Source organism: Anopheles funestus, chromosome 3RL, assembly GCF_943734845.2.
Source record: "Anopheles funestus chromosome 3RL, idAnoFuneDA-416_04, whole genome shotgun sequence".
In the NCBI taxonomy this organism is placed as follows: domain Eukaryota; kingdom Metazoa; phylum Arthropoda; class Insecta; order Diptera; family Culicidae; genus Anopheles; species Anopheles funestus.
Window position 1 is genome coordinate 37,103,517 of NC_064599.1, and position 27,233 is coordinate 37,130,749.

Here is a 27,233-nt window from a genome sequence, read left to right on the forward strand (position 1 = left end):
CGGCCCGCGAGCACATCTTTTAAAAGACGGACACTCCCGATTAAACTTAATTCGTATGATCGTCGATCATGGCAGGATGGCGTTTCGCGCTCTCTAAAACTAGTCCAACAATCAATCCGACCCAGAAACTGTTCATGCTTGGTCACCGATACACTAACGGGTGTTGATCAGTTCATCGTCATTCGCTCAATCTCCAGCGCTTTGGAATTTCGATCGATTTCATGCACATAAGGTCAAGCGAACGGTGCAAGAAGGGTGAAAGACGATGGAATGGTGGTGTTTGTTAACTTAATTGAAACTGATTTTGTACAGACGCCACAGAACACAAGGGTTAGTGAGATTGTGTGTTAAGTATCTGGATCGACTTTTGCGGGAGAAGGAGAGAAAAAATTCCCTGCTAGAATAAGTTTTATAAGAATAATTACTTGACACAACTTTAAATTAGAAAAGAAATTGTTTTCGCTGTTTTTTCAATGGTGAACTAAATTTTAACTTCTCTTTTGTAACGATAAACACTGTTAGTTAACATTTCACTTGAAGCTAACCCAAATTAGCGTGTCTCAAATTTGTATTTAAAAAATATAAGATAACAAAACAAAATATAAGATAAACATACAAAGAAAAACACTATGAATTGTGATTACCCTAAGAAGCAAAACAATGGTTTATTTATTCAATATTTTATAACAAAAATATCTCAAATATGGAGGGCGGCACAGTGGTGTATGTGATAAATAGCGCGTGCTCCGCCCGACAGAACCGGGTTTCAAATCCCAACCGGACCATCTGCCCGTAGCAAGGACTAACTATCCAATTATGTGGTAAAATATGCCTAGTAAGGCAAAAATGGCCGGTATTGACCTCTAAGCCAAGAGGAAGAGGAATGTAAGGAAAACTTCGAACCAAACTTTGACTTTTTTCGATATCATTGTATAAAACCAAATATGCGATACCCTCTAATATTTGGTAATCTTTAAGAAAATAATGAAACTCTCCCCATCCGGAATACAAACAAATAACCACATCCGGACCGTCGTCCCGTAGCAAGGACTGACTATCCGGCTACGTGGTAAAATAAGTCTAGTAAGCCAGAAATGGCTGGCGTGACCTGTAACGTCGTTAAGCCAAGAAGAAGAAGAATGAAACTCTCTTAAATTAAATCAGTACTCCACTGTAATATAAATGATGGACTCAGCCTGATAAAAATTGTAAGCTAATCGGTTACTGGCTTTCAAGAAATTCAATATGCTGTAAGAGTCAACTTTTTGGGTTTTAAATTCGTTGTTTAACGATATTTTAAATTTTTTTCAGATTCAATTCCTCTATATTCTTTAATACAACTTCTACAACCAATCACAAGACTCAAAATTAATCCAAACTTGCATATTCTCTTCCCGTCCAGACGCAAGCTCTTGCCCTAACGCGTTCCAAATCTCCCAAAAAGGACACATCGATGCCAGTATCACCGTCGCACACTACCGAACGTGACACAGAAATGTCTAGCCCAAAGGCCATATCCGGCACAGCAGCCTCTTCCTCCTCGGTCAGTAGCAATAGCAGCACCGCCGACCCGCCAGCCGACCGATCCCAATCAACCGATGTAAACGGTTCGACGAACCATCACCTACCGGCACCCAGTAATGGTGCGGCGGGATCATCCACCAACACACCATCATCCGGTCAATCACGCGTCGAACTCGCAACAAACCTCCATCCAGCCATCAGTGTGTCACAGTCCCTGCTGGCAGCTGCGGCCACCGTTAATCGCTCCGTAACGCCACGCATCAGTGTTTCGAGCTCACTGACGGCGCCGGAAAACAACGGACCCGGACCGAACGGCCCCGGTGGACTGTCCGGCCGTGATAGCAATCCCGTCAACGGTCCACACATCGATCGGACCATACTACAGTCACCGGTTGCCGCCGTTGCAGCAGCCGCCGCCGCCATGCAGGATCGGAAGCAGGATTTTGACTTCAGCAAAGTTAACGGTTAGTAGTAGTACACAAACATTCAACAGCGTACTGGGGCAGCAGCGTTTGATGTTTTCAAGTGGGTTTCGCTGCAGGCAAACTCCATTTAAAATATTAAACAATTTATCAGCACCATCGCGCTCACTCGGGGCAATTTTAATTTCGTGACCAGCTCGAGTGGCAATTGGCAAAGTAATGTCCGCAAATCGGCGGTTAAGCGGGAGTCCGTTTTCCAGTGTTGTCTTTTTTTGTTGCTGTTGAAGAGCAGTTTTATTCGAACGCACTCTTTTATCAACCGCAGAAACGTGGCAATGTTTTGATTTGAAAATTAATTTACTCTCTCGTTGGTGGGGAAGTAAAATTTTAGTGATTTGATACTAGTTTGACTTTTTTTTTTAATTTCTAATTTCTAATCATCTACAGCACTTTATTAAAATGAACTTAAATAAACTAATCAAGAGCTTCCATCGTGCTTTGATTAATATTTCAAAACGCTGGTAAAATTATGAATATTCCATTGATCGAAGCGTTCTAGTTTGTGTCGCATAATTTCTCTCATTTGGAGCCAGTTACACGAACACGGCTACCTCGCATCGCGAATACTACTGCTTTAAATTAATCTTCTTACAATTTTATTCATCCCTGTTTCCCTTTTCCTACACATCACACCACGTTTCCGCCACCAGGTGCGCCACCGGGTCCCCAAACTTTGCTGGATTACATCGATGCGTGATCTTTTAAATTATGACCCATCCTCAAATCCCAAACACCGTGCAACGCGCTGCAAAGTTTCGACAAAAGCGACACCGGTTCCACACCTCGCCTGAGCCTACCGCACTACAATCGTTGTCCTGAGCTTCTGTTATGGGTACAAATTTTTGCTCACCCAACAACACGTTCGTACGCTCGGGACAACAACAATGTACGCTCGTCCGAGACTCGGTGGGTAGGACTGAGAAGAGGATGGAGTGTGGATGGGATGGAGTTGCCTATGCTGGCTTCCATGTAGCGCATAATCCGTTAAATACATATAAAACACCAATGCGCTAAGCGCGAGACCTCCGAGGCCAGATTAAAGTCTCGCTGCGAGGGTTTGTTGGGGAGTATGGAAAAATCACGCATCGCCCGGCCTATTACTCGCGTGGGGCTTTCCGGACCGTCGCTTTTCACTTACCCACATGCCACTGGTAAGCTGGCAAGGGAATGGGTTAGAGTACTCGTGTGTCTCTGTGCGTGTGTTTGTCGAGTATCACACTTGCTCGTGTTTCGAGGTCGTGAAAAGTGGAGAGGTCAGTCTCGCAAAACTGTTGAACTAACTAATTCCTGTATGGGATAGTTTAATGGATTGAGTTTGGGTGGAGTGCGAGATGGGGTAGAATTCATGCTACTGCCACCCTGTTTTATCCCGAAACAGGGTGTTTCATTTGGGGAGACTTGAAATGTATCATGTTTGCAAGGATATCAAGCAATAGCACTGCTGTCGTGTGATGGAACTTTTCCATGAATGTTTTATTTAGATATTTAAAAAAAATTCTTTGCTATAAAAGACGTTAAAGCGTATATGTTAAAAAAAATAATTAAAATGAAATAATAAAACAAGTTTCATTAAAGAGAATAATTTTGTCCAGCATTGTGATTGCTCGCTCTCTTTGCTTCTAATTCTGAATTTGGTTGTGTTTGTTCGCTCCTCTGACCTTCCCATACCTTCCCATAATCCTATAGTTGGCAGTGCAGGTTTGATTAATTGAAATGCTTTTCGAAATTGAATCCACGGTTTATTTATTTCCGAAGGATTTATTCATTGTTATCCGCTGTGCCGCTATTGCGTTTGGAAGGGTTCTAGTTATATTACACCGACGTGTGGACAGACATAGGCAAAACAGTGGGTAATTGCAGCAACGAAACTAAAACGGGAACGAAATTCCCGCGGAATGGCGATTGGTTTAATGTTGACTATAGGGTATCCCATAAAAAGAGCTGTAAATAGATAAATTAATTAAAATAAAATTTTAAACACAAGCTTATACGCATCGTTTGTTCAAAGTAACTTGAATAACTTGTTTAAAAACATATTTTTCTAATAAAATAAACTAACGCCTAACAAGATGATATGTGCACAGCAAACTAGAATAAATTAAGAAAACTTAAAATTTAAAACCAAACCAATTAAAGCATATCAAACACTTAATGGATTAACAAAATTTAAAGTATGCAAGATTAAACTGCAACGATTGCTAAAAATCGTTTTAAATTCTCAATTAATTGCAGCCATTTTCATTCCATCTTGCCTCTTTTTTGTCCCTTTCACCACGTCAAATGAAAAACATGATTTTATGCTGATCACCTTCCAAAGCTGCCGGCGTTACTGGCGACCATGGTGATCATCATCATCATTATCCTTCCATCCACAATGACGACGTCCGATATCGTGGTAAACCTATCAAAAACGCGTGATGTGATATGCCACCCGAGCACTTGCGTGCGTGCCTGGTTGCCGCTTGTTGAAAAGAGGGAATTATCCTTCGATAAACACAAGCACACAGGGACGAAAGCATGCTTCCAGCTTCGATTTGCCGAATTTGCGTATAGGGCAATGTACGGTGGTTTGGGAACGGGTTCAAACTGCATGCTACGTGCCCTTCGGTGCTTGAAGATGCGTTATCCATCGATGCGTGCGGATGAAGATCCTCTAAATCCAAGCAGCAGTGAGTTGCTCGTGATGAGGAAACGTACCATCATTCGTCGTTGCTGCTAGCTTGGGGGTGATGTTATGAAAAAACAAAACACAAACACACAAAAAATCATCACAAGATCAACGAACTCTCTTACCATACAGAAGGTTCTAACTGCTTGCTATCCATTAGTGCGGTAAATCTGCATATTCTCCACCCTGTTTTTTTGATGAAGAATGTGTGCGCCTGTATAAATCAGTCTTTTCCCCGATATCAATTTACTCTTCCGGTTCTTGGTCGCTGTACAAGCAAGGTGGTGCAGATCAAAGCACATGAAATGGACAAATAAACACGTGCTGATGCTCGAGCCAGTCACGTACGGTGCCGGTTGAACGGTTGATACCGTAGCTGGCTCAAATAGAAGACAATTTGTTTTTTGTATCGGTGTACGATTTATAGCGAAGCTTACATCATTCCACAATTTTTATCCCATCTCAATCTTCAACTCATCACTCAATTAGTTTCCGTCAGTATAGTCAAATAAGTGCAATTTTTATGTTTAATGCTCTCATTTTATGCGATGGGTCTTACAGTACGCTAATTGAATGTAATCCGTTGGATAACAATTGAATACAATTGCATGAACGACATGCTCTCGACTCCTTCACCTTGTACATGTTTCCTGCAGTTCCGGTCTAATCCATTAACAATAATTTTAACGATTCAGCAAACCCATCCTTTGCTGAGCCTTCAAAGCATCGAAAGGGAAACACAGATACAGGCTTAACGATTAGGTAATAGGACAGGTTACCATGGTACAATGATTGGGAGTATTTGGAACACGTTAGAGTGAGTATGTTCCAAGGAACTCAACGCCACATGTATCCTTGGTAACATTATATACCTCACGATTGGAACACTCTACGATTCGAACACGAAATTTATTAAAAAATTAATCGAAGTCAATATTTGAGTAATTTATTGAGCGGAAGTAATTGTAACACATGTTTCGCAAATGATCCCATCTAGTATAAATTTCAACCAATAGATTAATTAAATCGCAATAATTTGCCATTTTGAATGGCATCTTACTAATGAAGAAGAAAAAACGCGTAAAAATCCTTCTATCCCATCGTTCTACCATTTCCAGCAAGTGATTTAATCCTTGCATCGAGACCAGGTTATACATAAAATGGTACGTTGCAACCATTGTCGGAAGTTTGTATCTTCACGCGTAGTGAAGTGAGTTCGGATTTGAGCAGGATTTAGAAAAATGGTTCCACGCAAAGCTAAGCGTGTTCACTCGTTACCGGGTCCGCACGTAAATGTGAACGCGTAGTAGCTGATAGTCCCATTTCGTACAAGAATTCCGCGAATAGAAAGGTTCGCGCTAGCTATCCCTGGTCAGTTGATAGTTTTAATCGATTGACCACCGGGAGAAACGAATAGCGATTTTGTATCGCCGAATAGTCCGTTTGATCGTACGCATTTGGATCGCAAACACCCATCCGTGGACCACCGATGGTGATACCTTCGAGGTTGGTGGTTGTTTGTGTGTCTATATCCAGCCGTGAATGGACACTACGGATGAACGAGATTTAGATCCGGTATCATTATTCGGATAACTTTCTCTTTTCGGTTATTTGCATTTTAGCGCCTCGGGGAAATTCGCGGAAAAACGATAACACAGCAGTTCTGGAGCATGATTTTGGAACTGGTAGCCTATGGACCTATGGTATCCAGCACAAGAGATTCCAAGAGGATTTTAGATGGAACTAAATGGAAAAGGATTTGTTCGAGACTGATGGGAACTATATGCATTTGTTTGGAGATTCTTATCAACATGCGCGATTTCGGATCTCTTCGTAGTTGTTGTAGGACAGCTACAAGATGCGTTGTAATATTGATGATATAGAAAACTGCTAGAAATCAGGTACAGTATTCCAATAAAAATCCAATGTTACTTTTATTTTTGAACTCCCCACCGAATATCAGAATCGGTGCTCAAGTTCGCTCGCCTCCTTTCTATCAAACCAGAAGCAACGTATAAGAGCTAGAATTTATCCCATCGCGCAATCCTTTTCGTGTCTAGCAACAGAGAATGGTTTTTGTATACTGTACACCGTGGTACACCGTGGAAAATCCTCTTCTCAAATCCAACAACTGCAAAACTGCAACAGCGCCAGGTACGGTTCATCGTTGGTCAGACGTCGATGCTCACGCACATCGTTGTCATTGGCAGGGCTCAAAAATAGCTACCGGACCGAGGACATGCAACAAAAAAAAAGCCAAACTGCTGGTGCTTAATCCTCTTGGATTTCAAAAAACAGGTCGTCGAATTGGGATTATGCCTACACCTCACGGATGGTCTCCCGGTTTGGAGCGTTCCACAGAAGGTAACGACGATGACGCTACCAATTCGGGCGGTTATATTTTTTTGTTTTAGTTTTTCATTTCAGTAGCAACGCGATTAGAGTCGCGACCGTTAAACTGGTTGTGAAAGTTCTGGCTCGACCGTTTTTACGCGGCCCTCCCCGGGTACCATTGGTACCATGGATGGTTGACACACGGTTGTTCCTTTCGCTTTCGGGAGCATGGAATAGAAACTTGAACGCACCATCATCGTCAGCTGATTCGCATGAAGCAGCCGACCGTGTGAGACCTGAGCGCCCCGTAAGGATTTATGGGAATCGATGAAGAATGAGTCGAACGCATCCTGACCGGTGTGATCAGGTGGAACATTTGCGTTTTGCGATCAACAACAACACCGGCATACGATCGGGCGCGGGATGTTTAACATCCATTTCGACATTTCAATACGACTAAATGGGAAAGAGGAAAGCAAAAAAACACACACACAAACTTTGAAACAAACAAGGACAAGAAACAAATGCTCAGAGCCAGGATCGGAATCGCGAATCCACGTCATCCGAATAGGCGCTGGTGACCTCATCGGTGGCAACAGTACACCTTTTCCGTTGGCCCGCGTATGGATGAAAAGGGGATTTAGACTTTATTTATGTATAACCGTCGCTCTAACCTATAAAACCAACCGGCCAAGCTTCCGTCCACCGAATGTGTCTCTCTATCCCCATCGTGCGGGTTCACTGCAAGCTCGCGAAACACATTCGGGGTGAACTGGTGAGATTTTTGTCCACCACCACACACCCGGACTGGTTCTTGGACCCGGGTGAAAGCAGAGTGTCCTCGATGCTTACTCATACGGGAAAAAAAATTCCCAACACCAATCCACCTTTGACAGTGTGTTGCATTTGTGTGGAGAAACAGAAAGGATACAATTTGTACACCGATGGGTACGGTGTGCTGCCGGTCTTTTGGCCGGTCCCGTATTGGAACAACCGGACAAACACCTAATCCTCGATAGCCCCATAGCAGGTGCATCTGTTGATGGGCCGCACCGTCTGAGAAGCGTCCTGGAGGTGTTCGAATAGACGAACGGCAAAAAGTTTTGCCGCTGATCTTCACCGGAGATCCATCCATACGCGAACTAGAAACAGAACGTGGCGTATGTAGCTCCCGAATTTTTTTTTGTCCATGGATTTGCAGCCCATCCCCAGCCAGGCCTTGCTCAATAATGGAGATATTTCGTGGTACTTCAGGAAAAACCGGCGAACCTCTAATCCTCTAGATTGTGCCAAATCTGGCAAGTGTTTTAGTGGAGCCGAACCAGAAAAAAGGCAAAACGAAATGTCCTCTACCTATAACACCCATACTGAACTAGCCGGCACATCGCCGTGATGAATAATTTCTTTTCGCGCGGTTTTTTTAACATCACGTATTATGAGGACATAACCAACGAAACTGCATCTCCTACCGGAATCAAATGGTATCGATTTTACCTCTTCAAAATCCCGACCTTCATCATCAACAATCCGGCTAGCAGACTGTATAACAACTAGGCAGGTGTGGCAACGCTGGGGACTAAATCCAAATGCTCTCCCCGTTCATTTCCGCGTCTCCAACCGTTATACCCTGCCCAGTTCCTTCTTGGTTCAAGTTCCAACATTCGGCTTTCGGGTAGCCTTTAGAGCGAAAGATCCTCTCGTTCAAGGATTTCCTTAATCCGAACATACATAAACTCGACAAGACGCCGGCAACAACGACGACGACGATGACGACGTTCTTAGATTTACTGGTTAAGGTCCTCCCCACTTCCGGCGAAGGAAGGCAAAGGAAGAACGTTCTCCCTCTTTCTCCTCTTCCTTTCCCACCCACAGTCTGGCGGTGTGTGAAGCATCACGGATCTTTCTTTCCAACGTCTCGCAAGGATATTGTTCTGTTGTCGAGCTTTCCACCACCGTACCGACGGATCAGGCGTCTCTATGTTAGTTCAATGGCTTTCGGTTTCGGAGGCGACGGATCGCGCGGTTCACTCGGTCCGCATCGGTTTGCTACCGGGATGAGACTAAATCCTTCCTCAAACACAACCGTCAGGCATGCATGCAAACACACACAAACACACACACCTACCAACCGCTTGGATGAAACGGATCCGAAACACCGACACCAGAGGGAGTAGCAGTGAGAGGTGAGTTTAATGGCGGAATGGAAGGATACGGCAGGGAAGGGAAAAATCTTTCCGTCTTAGCTCATCTCTCGAGCTACCGGCTACCACCCATACAATGGAACCGACCTCACACACCCGCATGTCCTCCACCCGCTTTATCCCGTTTTTGCCATCCGTTCGCAAGCACAAAACATCTCGATAAGGCTCTATATACCCTCGACTCGAAATAGAAACGCACACACATGATCGACTTAATCCATCCTTCATCCTTTTGCCGAGTTTTCTTCCCAACTCCCAGGTTTCCTTTCCCGCTGTGTGTAGGAAACACTCTTCGAGGTTTCTAACAAACGGTAGTCGGTGTCGACGACATTCGTGTCTCCGTTTTATCCGATTCCTCCAACCTAGCGCCGTTTGCTGGTAGATTAGAGCACGCACACTGGGAAAAATTGTAGACTGCTTAAGCGTTTTTTCCATATCCAACTTTTTAAAGAATTAATTTGTGCAAATACAGACATTTCTTTTCATTTATTTTATTAATATAAATCGTAGCATAAATTATATATCTTTGAATGATCATATTTGTTTATTTTGTTTATTTTACAGTTTTTTTTACAGCTTTGTTTTTTTGTGTATTTTAATACATAAAATACATGACAAAAAAATGTGTATAAGAGTTAGTTTTTTTTTACAAATTTATACTTTTTTTTAGTTTTTGTGTAATAACAAACAACTTTTAATCTTTTAGTTTTAATTCTTGTTAATTTTGGAATAATTTTTATTTATTTCTAAAAAGATTTTTCTTATAAGAAAATTTTATCATATGAATTCAATCTTCATTTACTTTGCCTCATACTAGACAATGACAATGAAAATAACAATACATACACTTAAGCTTAAACTTTAAAAATTTTAAGATTATCTTTATTTTAAGGTAAAAAAATGCATCATCCATATCTGACTCACATCAATGATTATTTTTCGATTTAACTAATGCACCATTTAAATGGCAGTGTAATTTTTAATCACCAACATAAAAATGCTTTAACCCAACCATTCAGCGCTATTCTGGCGTCGTATCGATTAAAAATAAAACTCTCACACTCTACCGGCTGGCTGCTGGTGGCAGGTGGTGCCCAAACGGTGGTGTGAACGGTGGTAGGACACAGTAAAAGAAATCCACAAATCCATTCGCTTTTCCATCGTCTCAGCTAAATCCTTACCAGCACCAAAAAAAGCAAAGAAAGCGAACCTGCATTTTCGCCGAAATTCGAACCACCCATCCCATATCCCGGATGCGGATGATCGTATAGCCCGGGAGGGCTTTAAGGGGGTGATGCGGCCTCGAATTCGAAATCCCGTTTTTTTTCATCTCACTGCTAGCTGTCGGGCGCAAGATAAGATTTATTGTGAGTAAATCCTTAGCCGGGAGACCGGGAATAAATCCCTCCGCGTTCGCATTTTCATTTCACCACGCCACGTCCGGTTGGGTGCGATGGATTTCCCGGGGTTTTCTTTTTTCCGTGTGCCAACACTGGCGCTGCTACCAAAGCGCACCGTTTATATCCTTCGGATTCCGGCCGAGCAGCCGTGAGTTTCGAAGTGGGGCAGTGTGTACGTGTGTGTGTGGAGACGTATCGGATCAGGAAAACTTTTCCTTCTCCGACACGACACAGAGAATGTTCCAACAAAGATCTCACACATCATACCAGAAGGAAAGACTGCCCCGGAGTTGGTCCGGATCTATGGATCGAGTAGACTCGTGCTGCACACATCGAACGGTAGAATGTATAGGATAAAGCAAGAAAAGGATATTTCTGCTTGATATGAAATATACACGTAGCTGTGTCTGTGTGCGACATGAAGGGTAGGAAAAGGAAGGGAACAGAGAGAAGGGAAGAGTAAGGGGACGAGACAGGGGACACATTCTCTCTTGCGAGTAAAGAATAATGCTTTATCCTTTTATCTGGATTTACTCCTAATCCCATCAAGTCGGAATGGAAGCATACCAAACCGAACGTGGCATGGAATTTTCTCTAGCTGTATGTGTACCTTAGGCAACACATACACACATACCTTCCTTCTTCCTTCAACACACATTTAGTGGCTTCCACTTCCATTACCAATCCGCGCGATATAGTGAATCGTCAAATACAGGGAGAAAAAAAACACACATAATACATCCCCTAACGCTGAAAGGATAAAGAATTAGGGATAAAGGATTTATATTATTTCCATCTTTCCTTCCAAAAACGGTCCTTTCCAGTGCTTTTTGTGTATGGGAAGAGTGAGCGTGTTTGTGTGCAGATTTGGAAAGCGGATCGAATGCTACAAGACACACGGTCCCATCACCCCTTGAGCAGGGATGGTTGATCCGCGGCTTTATTATCCGTTTTCTACCGTGCGCTTGTTTGTGTTTGCGTCTGTATTCACGTGCACGTGTGGCTGTGTGTGTGTACGCGCGTATGTTAGCACTCCTAAATGTGCAATATCGGTGGGTCGCGCGTCCGGATAGAGATAATGATAGGGCCGGATATTCGGCCAACAGGCCATTGTCGTCATTCCCCCTTTTTATCATCTTTTCAACCCGCACATCCGAACGTTCATGCTTGAGAATGGCTCTCGAAACTCTCGAACCCTGCCGCACCTCGTGCGTTCACCCATCGTGCGACAATCCTTTTTATCCTTTTGCCCGCCAGATTCACGAGCATGAGCAAGGAGTTGCGTCTTAAGCCGATAGCAAACAGTGGGCCCAGAAATCCTTCGTCCCGAGATCTCCCGATGTTGGTGGTGTGTGGCCTTTTGTGTCCTGGGCTTGTGTTTCTTCTGCCGCTACCTTCTTCAAGGGATTAGAGCGGTAGGCAAGCATGTACGCTCGCTCGGGCTTAGGAATAATGGAATCGTATCGAATCGAAACCTTGAACCCCGATCACAAAACGATACTATGCGTAAGCGAGATTGATTAATTAAGGCGAGCGGACCGTGTGGAGATTAATCATGTTTAGAGCATATTTGGTTTTATAAAGAAATGCCTTTAAGCAACAATAACAGACCATAAATTATTGAAGGTTTTGTGTAAACATTTTTTTAAATTATTATTTTTGTTGAGTTTAGTTAAAAAACTAATTGCAGTAATTATACATTAACAATATAATAATTGTTTTGTGTAATGATTTTTTTTTTTCAAAATATTGATAGTAAGAAAAATGAAGTACAAAGCATCTAAACATAAAATTATTTTTGCCGTTTAAACAATTCAAAATAAAAAAAACGGTTAAAGGTAAAAATAAAATTTTCAAATTTTTTTAATTCAAAAATAGTAAACGTACAATTGAAGACAATAACCTCTAAACTTTAAACCTCAAATGACAAGTTGCACAGTATATCTTATCGCTCGGGCCACATTTAATCCCTAATCCATATCCCTCGCATAAGCGTATGGCCCAGGAGCCGTATCGTTTCCTTTTCCCGTTTTCCCGAACACTAACGCATCTTGACGCGTATGCCCTTCCCATACACGCAAAACCCATTTCCACGTGCCCATGTCTGCTAATGTGAATCACGCAAACAATCGCGATACGTTGTGCCGTTTGTGGGTGAAACCTCGAAAAATCCACAAACCACACACATACAGCGAGGCACCATGTGCAAGAAGCAACGGTGGAAGGAAATCCCAGACTAAAGGCGGAATCGAAATCTGAACTGTTGATGCGTGATTTTAGCGCCCTCCCACCGGTGAATGCGAGGTTCGTGTGATCCTTGGCTCAATTCCGTGGTGAATAAAGTTGTACAGTGATGGTGTGTTTTTCCTCCATTGCCGTTCTATTTCGTGGAAATTAAATGATTTTAATAACAATACATAAATATTCCAAATTTGAAATTTTAATAAATTTCATATTACAATAGTCAGACTATTGTGAATAGTCAGTAACAAGTGCAACTCTATGCGTGTTCCGCACTGTATTCGCGTTGATCCACAAGCATAGTACACTCCATACATTTTTATCCCGAATTTTCGTCTCTCCACGCTCAGGACGCACTCACTTCAGAAAAGGATAAACCGGCGCCTCACTTACCCATGCATGTATGTGTGTCACAGCCGTGTTTGTACGTATGCCCCGAAATCGCTGAATTTCCGATCCAAGCATCGGCGAGATTTATGGGGTGTGCGTTTCTGACGGATGGTTGACGTTGAACGAAGTGATAGATAAACACAAGCCACCGTTGTCGCCCATTCCCTCACACGCTTTTACCGTCCGGTACCGCACACTACGCCGGAGTCGGATGAGTTTAAGCTGGGCGGAGGATTAGAGTGGTCTCGCGCGTTCCGAGATGAAGAAGCAGCAGAAGCGAAAGGGATCATCCGAAACGTACGGTCCAATGCGTCCCAGTCTGCTGCATGCGATTGCACTGATGGGTTTCGAATCTCGTATTCCACCAATATACAGGGGGAAAATGTTAACTGCCGCTCCGGCATCGAATCCTTGTACGGTGTGTGTTTCTAACAAGGGTTTTCCTTTCCGTTTTTCGTGCGTCCCGCCGCACCACTTAATTAATAGTAAACGATAACAATTTATTTTTCCAACCCTCCGATCAGCCTAACGAGTGCGCCCCCTAAGCAGGGGATAAGCGTGCCGCGGAAGCGATAGAAGGGTGGAAGTTTTCCTTCTCGGTTTTTCCTTCATCATTCTACGCGAACGAAGCCTTTTCATTACAAACAAATTAAGTTGTGCGTATTACGTTTGTTCGGGTCTCGCGTTGCCGGTGAGTCGTGTTGCCAATTCCCACTACACCGTACGCCCTTAACCAGCGAGAGATTATTATTATTACCATTCCTCCGGCTCGATGGAAATGGATCGAAAACGCGTATACACACTAATCTGGTGGTGGAAGTTTGGATCAAGTTTGTTGTCTTACTTCCTTGAGATATAAGCGCCGGAGAAAAGATGTCTTAACTATAAGAAAAGAAGAATGTCCGAACTAGAAAAAGGGGTTCCATGCACACTTCGGGCCGTCGTCCACCATCTAGCCTAAAAAAGGGGGAAATATAGTAGTGGTACTTATAATTTATGATTTATCGTCACCCAATTAGGAAACGTTCGTGCCACCGTTTGCTGAAAGGGTATAACGTCTTGAGTAAGGAATATTGTACAGGAGGGAGAGAAGGGAAAATTGCACGAAAAAGAATACCCAATCCGATGCGTGGCACGGGGTGTAGGCACATGGGGCAAGTGCAGTGAACAATTCATCCCATTCCGGAAGAAAACGGAGTGCGAATGGATTGTGCGACGTGATTTATTCCGGTTTATGTTTATCTGTTACGACACACTAAAGAACCACCCATCCATCCCACCCCCTCATCGTTCTCGTCACCTCCTGTGTCTGTTCTTTAAACTGTCAACTCTCATGGGTTTGGCTTTCTTTTTACGTTCCACCAGAAGCAAAAACCGCTTGGCGTTCGCTTAAGATCCTCCGACGTTCGGATTTCAAGTGCCCAAGGTCGAGAAATGTGGTTGAAATCTTTATGTAGGGTGAGATATCAGAGCACAAAATCCTACGGCGCGTTGCACCCGTAAAGAGGGAAGGGGTTTTTTTTGGGGGGACGAGTGGGATGGAAGTTAAATCCCTTTTACACCCCTCATTTCCACCCACCACCACCCCACTCATCTCTTGATCCCTTTTTTACCTCGTAAGCGCCATCCACATGGCGCAGGCAGCACAAAAACGGTCCCCATTTCACCTCTTCTTAAGATATCCGGCTACGACCGAAAGGAAACCAGTTACCTTTTTTTTTTGGGAGTGTTGGATGCGACCGGTAAGAAAAGAACGAATCCTTAAGAAGCTTTATCTCTATCCTAACACTGATACTGCACCCACTTCTCAGTTCACTCTTTTTGGTTCTCCCCGTCACCATTTCGCCAGCTGTTTTGGAAGAATTCCGAGGACATCTCGCTTTATCCGCTACGCGCGATGGTGGTCTACTCACACACACACACATACCAAACGAATCCCTTTCATATATCGGTGAATTCCTCACACATACATCGTAACGTTCGGTTTCTTTCGCTTGGTGTGGTTTTTGGGATGAATCCTCGTAGTAGTACATACTGCCCGATTCGCCGTGACAGTGGTTACTGGCTAGAGGAAGTTTGAGGGGAAATCCTGATCCTTTGCCATTCATACGACGGGCCAGTAAGTGGAGTAAAGATTTTCCGGCACCACCCACCACACAGCAACCTTCCCTACACTTACTGTTTATATGTGTTTGATAAAGCTTTCACCTCCGAATGAATGGGAGAACCACCAGCCCGAGAAGACGTGTGTACATGATAGAGAGTGTTGGCGTGTGCTGGAAAGTTGGAGGAAAAATCTTCCAGCAGGTAGCGATTGTTGTATGGTGAAGCTGACGCTTCCGGTTGGTTCCGGAAGTCGAAGACAGCAAGACCATGCGGTGCGCTTTGTGTGGGGAAAATATTTCGAAAACGATCTTGAAGACAACCGTCGCTTCCGAGTGTTGTACGAAGGGAGAAACGAGTGGTAAGCAGGACGATAGGATTAAGTCGAAAATTCTATAGAATTTATAGATTTTGGATTTAAGAAAAGTCGAAGAAATGGATTTCCATCTCAACCACCACCAGTAAGGTTTAAAGCAGCTTTGGAAAGCGGGATGAGGGTTGCGTTTTCTTTGCCATCCTATGGATTTGGGGCGTACACAGACATACGATAAAAGCTTCCGGTGGGTGACGGTTTGAGAAAACTATAAAACGTCACCCGGATACTGAGAAGACGTCACATTCAAGTCGCTTTGAGGAAGGATTATGCAAGGAAACTGATCCCAGGAAAGGAAACACGTGTGGGAGTTCGTGTGTGTGGAGTTATTTTTTGTTATCATGTGGGTATGATGGGCTCTATGAGACTTTCGTAGTGGTCGGTTTATAAGGAAGGATTAAAATTTGCTTCTACTTATACTAAGGTTTAGGGATCAGGTATAAGTAAGTTCACTTTGTCTTTCGACATCGATTAGAATATGAGGATTAGGGGTTTTAGTTATTGCGTCCTTGTGCACCATGAATGGCAACATTTTAAATGATAATTGCTTTCAATACGAATCATTTACCGTAATCAACATTATTCAAATTTCGTCTAAAAGGATCAACTTAAGTTGTTTATTATTTTTTCAGTTAAATACTAGTAGTATAATGAGAAACTACTTCAAAATATCATATTTCGTACAATAATAAAACTGGCGCCAATGTTGTACCTTCCTGTCCTAATGAATTGCATAGGCCTTCCCTTGAAAACTGACCCATTACCTCGCAGCGTCACCTTGCATGTTGCCCTGCCCGACTACCAAAATCAAAACACTCTCATCCGCATAACAACTTCCTGTTTCGTGATGGGAAGGGAAGGGTATCCCCCTCTGTATGTGTGTGTGTGTGTGCTTGCTGAAGCACCTTCCGCATTTCCGGTGCACCCGTTAGCGGTGGCGTATGGCGCGAAAAAAAGGCCCCAAAAGTAATCCAGCAAACTCACGAGCTAATGCTCTAATTCCCAGTATGTGTTAATCCCTTCGCCAGCGCCAGTCCATGCACCGTGAGTGAAAGTGAACGATTGGAAGCGAACGGTGGAACGGTTTGCGTTGGCACCTAACATCACAGTCGGAGCATGTAACCGAATGAACGGAAGAAGAACTAATCTGTATGTGGATGTGCGAGCCGGATGTTGCGCTTTTTGCCTTCCCGCCGTACCCCCCAAAAGAAAGCCACAGAAAAAGGGCACCGGCGGTGGATGATATTTAGTGGATGAGAATGGCTGCCCGTACTCACACATACCAATATGGAATCGCCCCACACTGGGGAGCGCTTTCCTATTGCGTGTATATTCGTCGTTTGTTTTGTATACTCGCGAACGTGAACGCGTGGTACACGAGCGCAAAACCTTATGTATGTACATAAGGCGAAACTCTAACTCTTGCTCATCTTAGTAGTACCACTCTCTGCTGAATACGAGAGCGTAATCGCACGCGTGACGATAGACCGCTGAGATCGCTTCTCTCGTGCGAGATGGGATTAATCGGGTGAGTTCCACATGTACCGAAACCCCCCATCCGCCCTTACGATGTTGAGGGTTAATCGTGTGTTGTTTAGATGCCCCAACCCGGATTCCTTCTCCCGGGAGGGGTTTTTGTGGTCTACTTGCCGTGCTGTTGTTTCGTGTACCACCCCTTTGCAGCAGATGCTAATTACTGAACACTGACTGAAATACCCGTCGTCCCAGAAGGCGCACCATTCTCGGCACATTAATCCGTCGTCCATAAACAAACTTCACGGTAAGGGATTAGCATCCGATGCAATCTTGAAGCGTCGAGACGGATCGAGTTATTACTGCAACTGCAAATCCAACAATCACGCTACACCTCTCGAAGGTCATGCCATGCGCTGTTGGAGGTGGTATGGGTTAAAGGAGCGAGGCATGGCAGCCAGTCCGGAGATTAGAGTGACTTTACGTTTTGCCATTTTCTCTCAACCAAGCGAAGCTGAAGCTCGAATAAATCCAACAACTCGAGGCTCCGTCATTGACCGATCATTTCGCGCACACCAACACACTTTTGCCTGTCTTGGCTGCACCGGAATGTACCCCGTACCGTTAAACCCTCCCAGTGGAGAGTGGACGTGACAAAGTTGACTTGAATGCTTTACTCTACCACTGCAAATTGCACCTCAACAGCGTTAACCTTCAAGGTATATCCGGTATATAGCGCGTCTTGAAGGTATGAGGAAATATGAATATGGTTTTTCACCACGACAACGATGACATCGGTAGGCAAAAGTCGGACCACGGCTCGGGTACGAACGGACCTAAAAAGGGAATACGTTTCTGCCATAACAAGATAAAGTAGGATTAGAGATTAAGGAAAATATGATATTTGTGCCATGGTGGGTAGCAAATGGAAGGAACCGTTGGAGCATGGGCGGCTCTAGTGTAGATGGAGCCGTTGGTTTGTATCGTACTGGGGGCTACCCTTGGGTGCTTTGGTAGCCGTAAGAAGCGAACAAAGTTTTTACACATTGGCAGCGCGTCTTTGGGGTGGATGAGTTTCACGACTACCAGTAGTGGCGTGAAGCACGGATTCCGTACGCCTGACTTCGTCGGTCTTCTTTATCACACGGGCATCGATGCATGGGAAGCCGGAAGCTATCGATGCTATCGTTTTTGCTGGCCGGCAAAAGGTGCTGGAGTTACAAATCCAACCAGTTGCTTCCTGATTGGTGCGATTTTTATAGCCATGGTGCGGTTGCAGGATGATAATTGTTCGAAATTGTTTCGGCAGAACGTGATTGTAATAGTGAGCAGAATGCTAACATCTTGAATGAGCAATTAGTAATTTTGTTAACGATCGCTATAATTGCTGTTGCTATAAAAAAAAATCAAACTTGGGTAGTAGTTTCTAAAGTTTAAAGCGTTATTTCAGTACATTATTTATTTTAGTATTTTTATATTTGATAAGTATACGGTTTAGTAAACGGTCAGTGTTAGAAAATATAGTCCTAAACAATACGAAGATTGAAAAGAAAATATTTGTTTAGAAATCTAAAATAAATTTGATTATTTTTATACTTTCTGTGAAAGTCATATAAAAATAAGTACAAGTTTTTAGTAAATCTTTTGTTACACGGATACACTCTAAATGATCCTCAAAATCATGAGCTCAAAATTGTATGAATCAAATTATTTGCCATAATTTGTTTACTTTTTAACATCGTTTTTGGCTTCGGAGACAATCCAGCAATCGATTTAGTTTTCGATGTCCTCCTATTGCTGAAACTGCTAATCGAATCATTTACCGTCAAACGCAATAGGTGATTTTATGATTTTGTAGTATCTGCAGAACAGAGTAGTAGGGGCAAAATACACCATCTTATCGTTTACAAAAAAGATTCACTGGTTTGGTAACAAAAGATCGACTGTTGATATGTTGCAATATTTGTGGTCGGCAATATCACTTTGCCGGGTCGTTTTTCTACTCAATTTTATTTATTAATTTCGATATCGTTTTCCTCTATTTTACAAGCTCATAGTAGTATGTAAGTATATATGGATCAAATCCCACCAGTCCCACCAGGTCTTCCTTCTTTTTGAAAATGACTCTTGCCAAAATCTTTCTACATATTTATCAATTTTCGATAAGCATTAGCTGCTGTTTCTCTTGGTTTCCCAGAAATGATGATAACTATGTTAGAATTAAACTATGTTGATACACAAACAAAAATGATGCGATAAATCCATGACTAATGTGTGTAATACTTACTCGCTGATTCAATTGCGATCTAATTGCGAATCCAATTATTAACTACATAAAGCTGAAGTAAATCATATCAACAATTGGATTTAAATGTATTAATAATATAATAAACAGTTATATTCACTGCCTAAAGTCAAACCATTCAAACGGAAACTTTTGCCTACAAACAAATCAACATTTAGCCTCCATCTTGTTGATAATGTGAACTTTCACCAGTCAATATTGTTCCAATTCGTAGCATCCTGGTTTCGATCAGCACAATAGCAATAAATATTTACACATCAAAAACTTCCACTCTTGCCAGTGGAACCATTTCTCAATCGCCGCGATAAACAAGCAATAATTTCGTGCTAAACAAAAACTTACCAACAGTACAGCTGATCGGTCACACTCGCTCACCGGCTAATCAGTTGTTCGGGGGCCATTCCGTACGCACTTCTTGCCCGAGGCGGAACGGAACGATGGACGAGTTAATTAATTTCACAAACTTTGCAAACAAAACCAAACACACTTTTGCCACAGTTTATCTCGAGACGCTTTCGAGATGCGATCGGTGTGTTGACGCTACCGGAAAGAAATGTTCAACAACTGGGAAGAAAAGCACCCGGTTGCATCCGTCAGCTTGTATCTTGGAACATTGGAATACAACGGGTTTTGGAAGCTTCAAGCGGACATACACACTATGTTCTGGAACCGTATCGGAAGGTATCGGGATTCTTCGACAGTTTCTTCCCCTGGGTGAATGTCAGCCATTGGGGATGGCGCTGAGACGATCCGACCGGTGGACATCTTTCGAAGATGTCGCCCGGTTTGGTTGTCTACCGTACGCTGTGCCTAAAAGGATTAAGGCATCGAGGACGGATTTGGCTGCAAAATCCTTCGATACACGTTCCGAATCGGTGTCTACCGCTTGCAGGACACACATAGGGTTGATGGGTCGAGTTCCAAGGAAATACAACGGAGGAGACTATGTGTCTTGACTAGCGTATCACCTGCTTAGAGAAGACCTTTCTGCTTCATTGGGATCGCTTTATTCCGTAGACGAACGTGTTTATACGATGACTACACAGTGAAGACGACTGCAGTGCTACTGCTGTCTTAAGATCTGATGCTGAGCGTCGATGAACGGGAACCGTGTGTGTGTGTCTGAGGAGTATGATGAGTATTTGCAGCTTCCATTCCGGGCAAGGTCTTCTGTTTCGAAGGCTTAAGCGTGCATTGGAAAGAAGAACAAGTTGGGCCCGGGTTGGGAGAATCGATGGGGTAGAAATTATAAAGATCTTTTCCTTCCTATAAAGTATTAAACGAATATATATCATACTTAGCATCTTCTACTGCCGCCGGTTGTATTGCTCTCCGCAATATTTCCTCGTCTGTTTGTTCCGTTTCCTTACCGTTGCATTGCAAAATGTGGCGCACCTGTCAAATCGAAAGCCACACCATCCAGCCACATTGGCCCTGCCCAGTTTGCCATGCCGTGGAACCGAACGATGGCGTCGTGTTCGCCAAACACACAAGTTCAAGCTGACCCGAGCTTGTTCTGTCCACGACGGTGACACAAAACCTCTGACAGATAATTTCCTTACGTTTCGCTAGGTGGATTGCGTCTCTTGATTGAATCTTGAATAAATCTTATCTCGTCTCGTCTTGAAACGTTTCGCACGACGTTCACTACGATTCACCAAACTTGGGACGGGGGAGTCGGATGACTTATACTATCTGGCCGGTGTAGCGAACCAGTCTGTGATCGGTGCGATGGCATCGTTGTTTCGACAATAAGAAGATCATTTTTATTCCCTTTTCGATGCACGCCAGCTGCACGATACGGTCGTGGGCATTAGGAGCCAAACAGAGCCTCATCCAATCATCAGGCATGAGGGTGGTTCTTAAGTTTTCCCTTTACCGAAGACAGTGGTGGATCTTCTCGGTGAGGAAACGTGAGACTTAAGGCATTTTCTGTTGTGAAGACAGCAACGAACTGTGATACTTGTTTGATGCAATTGTTCTTCAATGCTTTTCGAATCGAACTCGTTCCCGATTCGAGGTTGATTTTCAATTGGAAAGCTTCCCATCCGGCTGCCGGATACTGTTATCAACCTTCTCTAACTGAATCATTAAATGCTATGATGTTTCGTGGTGTTCGTATGAAAAATTCATACGAAAAACCTTGCATGGCTTACAACCGTTTGTTCAAAATCCTCAGTCAAACTGGTCTGGCCTGCCATATGATAACAAATTCCATCGTCGAACTCTCAACCCGACACACTGGGAATCTTATTTGTTTAAACAGATTTGCAACTACTGCTGCCACTGGAATGTAAGTATTACCCCCTCTTTTTACAGTGTCTTAGGCTCAGTTGCAAAACTCCTAATCACATTACATCGGGTTTTCTCTCTTCTTTTTCCAAAGCGAACCGGGTGGATCATTCCACCGTTTCAACACTTCCATGTTGAAAAAGGGTTTTTTGCAGCAAAAGAAAAAAAACAACAATCTGTCCTGAATCTGATTTACACCCCGTGACCTATAGCTAGCATAACTTAAGCCATTTGCCAACGGGAGCTCAACGTGGCACTGGCTGGTGTAACCATAAACCCCTTCTAGACTGAGACATCTTACCGAATCAATACCACGAGCTTGGCCGGGTCCAGGTACGCCATGAAAGAAGCTAGACTCGGTTTACATTCGGGCGCGGCAGGGTTTCATGGCATGGGGCTGACGGGTGGGGTAGTGCACACAAAACCTCGGCAGGTATTAAAATTTATAATCTCCTCCTTCGCGTGGCCTTTATTCTCTTTTTTTTCGTGTCATGTTCTCTTAGCATATTGATTTTTTAAGCAGACGACAAACGGCATTACTTTGGGTGCAAGCTGTATGTACTAATGCGTTGCGCTTTTAGCTAACCGTTGGTGAAGGGGTGGGATGGGATGAGTTGTGGAGGTCGTGTTGTTTGCTTATTGATGGTTTGAAGAAATACTGGCTGGCAACTAAGTTGTCCATGAAGGGTATGGTGGATTGTATTGTTCAATGTCTTCCAGTGGATGGGTGGATGATGGTGGAATTTTATTTTTTTTACCTTAAGTATAAAGCTGTGACAATATTTTGTAAAACTTTAAATACATTTTCCGCCTCGCACTTATTTATTTTATATCAGCTCTTACAAAAAAAAGCTTTTTAATTTATAAATACACTATTGAAGCGCTACAAAATGCTAGGCGTCTCCATCAGTGCGCCGATAATTCTGATAATTTTTTTATTCCTTTAAATGTGTCTCACGCAACAGTACAGTAAAAGCAACTAAAATAAATTAAATATTTAATTATATGATCCCTTGTCCCCTCCTCCCGTGAAACGCGTTCAGCAACAGCCAATGGAGCCATAGATTTGATTTTTTTAATCTCCATTCATCCCCATCAAACGCCACCTGCGTAATTATCGAATCGAATCATCATCATCATCATCATTCTACTATGTACCATCAATTGGCCACAAATCCCTTGCGTAATCGGCGGGAAGTATCGAGTGAAAAAGCTTATAAGATTAATCCCTCGACCGATGGGCAATGATTGGTTTCGCGAATTATGTTGGTTGGGATTTTTTTTTTGTTTTCTTTAATGCTTGATTTTCTTTTTTTTCGATGGTGGGAAAATTCGGTACGAGTAGTACGAGAGGGGCGGCGGGATGAGGGGAAAAGTAAATCCCGATGCATCGGATGAGTATTTTGCAAATGGTGAGCCGACTCAACAACAACCCACCCGTTTAGTTCGTCGTCCCTTTCGATTCAATTACTGACACCCTGCAACTCATTATCACCTGGCTCGTGGTAACAATCGGTAGGCGCTGGTAGGTTTCAGTACGGAATGATGCAGTCTGCTTGCTTTCGTGCGCTTTTCACTCATCTGTTCGCATTGGTTTGATTCATCGGTGGCAACTAATTGATCTGGTTATGGTAATTATAGCCCAACCACTGAGCATTTTGCAGCATGCGGGATGAAGTGAGCAGGATTGGGCAGGATGAAGAAGGATTATGGAAAGGATTTTTAACGGTGAAAATAGCCTGTTCAACAAATAGGAACGTTGTCCGATTCGGCCGAATGGTAGCTGCATTATTTCATACGTGTAATTCACACGTAAATGTAAATTGAAATTAACTTTAATTAAAATATTAATCTTTAAATGGTTCTCTAATGTTTTTTAACTAAATTTCTTCAGCGATTGTTAAGGATTGACATTGCTCATCATATTTTTTTTAAATAATAGCAAGCATCAAGCCTGATCCTTACATTGAATGTACTTTTACCAATTTAATGGCACAATTCAATCAATCCGACATTGAATAATCCTGTCCATAATCTGTACCCAAGCTTTACCAAGCAATGAGATTGATAAAACACAGAAAAGGAAAAGCAACACATAAAGTTAACAATATTTTCATTCATTTAAGAGTGTGAGACAGATAGAGACAGATAGAGATATAAACAGAAAATTATTAAAAAAAATTTTGGAAAACTCATCCCTATGAAATGATGCAAACGCCAACGAATACAACGGTTACGCAGCAAGTTATCCGCTTATTATGGAATTAAATTTATATTATTGAACGCGGCAATAAGCAGCAAATGGTAATGCCACTAATATGCATTCCATGATGGTGGTGGTACAGGTGGTGACCAGAAGAAATGTTGCCGATCAGTTCCCTGGCAAGCCCAAGGGCTGATTGACTGTTTCGATTATAAAATCGCATTCTATCTTAGGGAAAGCAGAAACACAGAGTGGGACAACGAGGGATTGAGAATGATGCGGAAAGAGAGACAGATAGCGATAGAGAAGGGAAAATCCAACATAATCACCACCCACTTACGCGAATATCATTGCGCACCCGGGTTGTGAACGCATTACGCGACTGAACCGATGATGAACTCGCAAACAGCATGATTTTCTCCAGTCTTCCGCTTTCGCGGGGGAAAAACGCATTTGGGGATAAGTTTTCTATTGCTGCTGCTGCTGCTGCTGCTGTTATTGCACCGATCGATCAGCTTTCTTTTGGTGCACAAACAGAGCAAGGAAGCGGATGAAAGAAGGCAATAAAATTTGTGCACAACAACGAAAAAAAAAATGGAAGCTAAGCAAATCGGCAAAGGAATAACCTTGAATCCATTGCCGAAGCATGAGTTTTCCACGCTTACCAAACGTTGCTTACACCGAGCACGAATCAGGCACGAACTTGCCTGTGCCCTTTTACAGTAATAGGAAACAATAATCGTTATGATAAAATAAATGGTATCGTCAATAATCCGCCCGATTGGCATTATGAGGGAGGAAGCAAAATGGAAAAGTAAGAAAACGAACGGAATAAACTTGTAGCACCGCCTGATAGCTCATTGCTCATTGAATTATATTTTCCTTCCCACGGTTTACTATCGAGGTAGGAACGGTACTTATTTGGTTGAAGAAAATCTTCTCGCTTCAAATTTGAGGGTTTGGTGATGTTTCGTTTGATTGTCACATGTTTAGCAAGTTTGTTGATTCGTGTTTTTTTTTGCAATTTTTTCCCTTCGTTGTTGATCCCTTGATTCGTATGCGTATGAAAGCACCGGCTAATGATAAGCAACAATAATTTCTATTGCTGAAGGTTGTAAAAGTTTAAAGATAAAATTTTAAATTAGTTCCTTATATTGATTTTGCATATCAGGAAATTAAATTCTTTGTGCAAATCTTAAATGAGTGCTTTTACTTAAAGTGAACCATAACCAAATAATTTTTTCAGCAGTTTAAAAAAATTATTATAAAGCCACAATTCGATTTCGCTCTATTATCTACTCTCCATCACAACTCTTTATCTCCTTAAAGCTTGTATACATTACTTTTATCAGCAATAACCTTTTTCAATTCTTTGATGGACGTCAATTCCATCCAATTTTTTCCATCCAATCCAATTTTTTGGTTGTCTCAAAATATGATAATCAGTAGATAAAGTACGGGTTTTGCAGCTTTTTGCACACTTTGTACGGAAATCCCTTACACAAGACACAAATGACGACGCACAGTAAGGACGAAATTCCTTTAACCACCCAAAAACTTAATCATCTAGCTGCGGCTCTTGCAGCGTAACGGTGGAAGGCCGATTTTGTTTTTCTTAATTCTTATCTTGAATTAATTTTAATGAAGGATTTAATCCTTATCCCTTCCTCGGCCGAACCAAACCCCTCCCTCCCGGTCCAATGTGACATCGGTAACCTTAAATTGAAGTTAGATGGATAAAAAAAGAGAGAGAATGCCCCGTTTGGATGAATGACGGGACATACTTAAGACGCCAGGACGGAAGTGTATCAACGGTGGCCATGCGCTTCAATACGGAGGAAAAGGAAGAATTAGCCGAGACGAAATCAATCGAGTCGGATTATGTTTTGTTCCACTTAAAGTCTGCTTTCCAAGTCACGCGGAAGGGGAACACGGAACTCGGACCATGGTGGAGACAAGCAGGCTTATTAACGATTCCTGAAGAAGCATGATAAAGCGAAGATATACATTTAATTCCGGCTACCGGACGGCGGGATAAGGGTGTCCTTTTTCCCTCCCCCGAGCACAGGAAAAGGGATGGTAGCTAATCACAGGCTGGTGGATTGGAGGATGGCTTTTCTTGATAAGGTCGGGAGGAGGATTTTTTTAGGTTGAAAGCAATTATAATGAATCATTCATTTTATAGTTGCACAGGATTTGCCGAAACCAAACGTCATCGTGTCTCAGTGTGGAGACGGTTTTAGTTCGAAATTGGCTGGCACCGGGTAGCTTCACCCAGGGTATATGAACTGTAATCATCGCTGTAGACCTATCACGGACCTATCACATCGAACCAAAGCATCACGGGATTCACCGGAGCAAAGCATTTGCACACACTCGGTACTTGGCATAATTCCATCTCCGAAAACCAACAAGTCCATTCGAGCAGGAGCGCGAGCCCGCTATCATTATCCCTTGCTCTTATAATTTTCCATAAATCGCTCCTGAAGTCTCTAATCTCCCCACTTCGGTATGGTACGGTACTAAGAGCTCATCGGAGGAATAATATGAACGTAGGATGGGTTTGGAAGAACTCTAAATACCTCTCCTCCCCTAATGTGCCGTGGTCTTGTTCCATACTGATTAAATCTCCTTCTTCAATACTTCCAATAAGAACCTTGGCTACTTCGTACCAGGGCGGTGGCTTCTATGAATATGTACCCAGCCCCGGCATCTCAAACGTTCGAAAGGATTTGGGAACGCTCTAGAAACGGTTGGATTGCTTGTTGTCTTCGTAGTCGACATTAACTCATCTCGCATGACCGTGGGCTCGAGACGCCCAGTCTCGCCCGCTCGGTAAATCAACCGTCTTCGGTAGGCTCCAAAGTACACGCACATACACACGGGCACTGTGTCGTGCTGCCACTAAAGGGGCTCTAGCTCGCAAAACCATTCTCGAGCCATTGCTAGGAGGCTTTCGGCAATCGGTCCCAACAGCAGGAAGAGAACCCACCTTCAATGCTGCGGGTGAAAAAGGGTAATGGGAGAAAGAGTTAAAAGGTATTATTAATCAAATAAATATATTCTTAAACATCTTCTTAAACATCGGATCTAAACTCGCTTCCCAAACCCCCGACTCCGGCCGTTCTCTCTAAAGGACACTCTACAATGAAGTCGAGAAAACCCATCCGAAAGGCTCCTCCCGACGTGAGCACAGGTGCAAGACCTTGCGAAAGGTTTCGGAGAACGAATTTCGAAGGAACTG

At 43.0% G+C, this 27,233-nt stretch overlaps 1 protein-coding gene across 1 annotated transcript in view; it reads left to right on the plus strand.

Annotated features, from left to right (window-relative positions):
• The window catches only part of LOC125767614 (uncharacterized), an 89,925-nt gene that overhangs the window by 44,770 nt on the left and 17,922 nt on the right, over positions 1–27,233 (plus strand). The window contains exon 2 of the mRNA XM_049434389.1: positions 1,403–1,988. Coding sequence (XP_049290346.1) covers positions 1,403–1,988 — 586 coding nt within the window. The remainder of the gene's footprint in view (positions 1–1,402; positions 1,989–27,233) is intronic.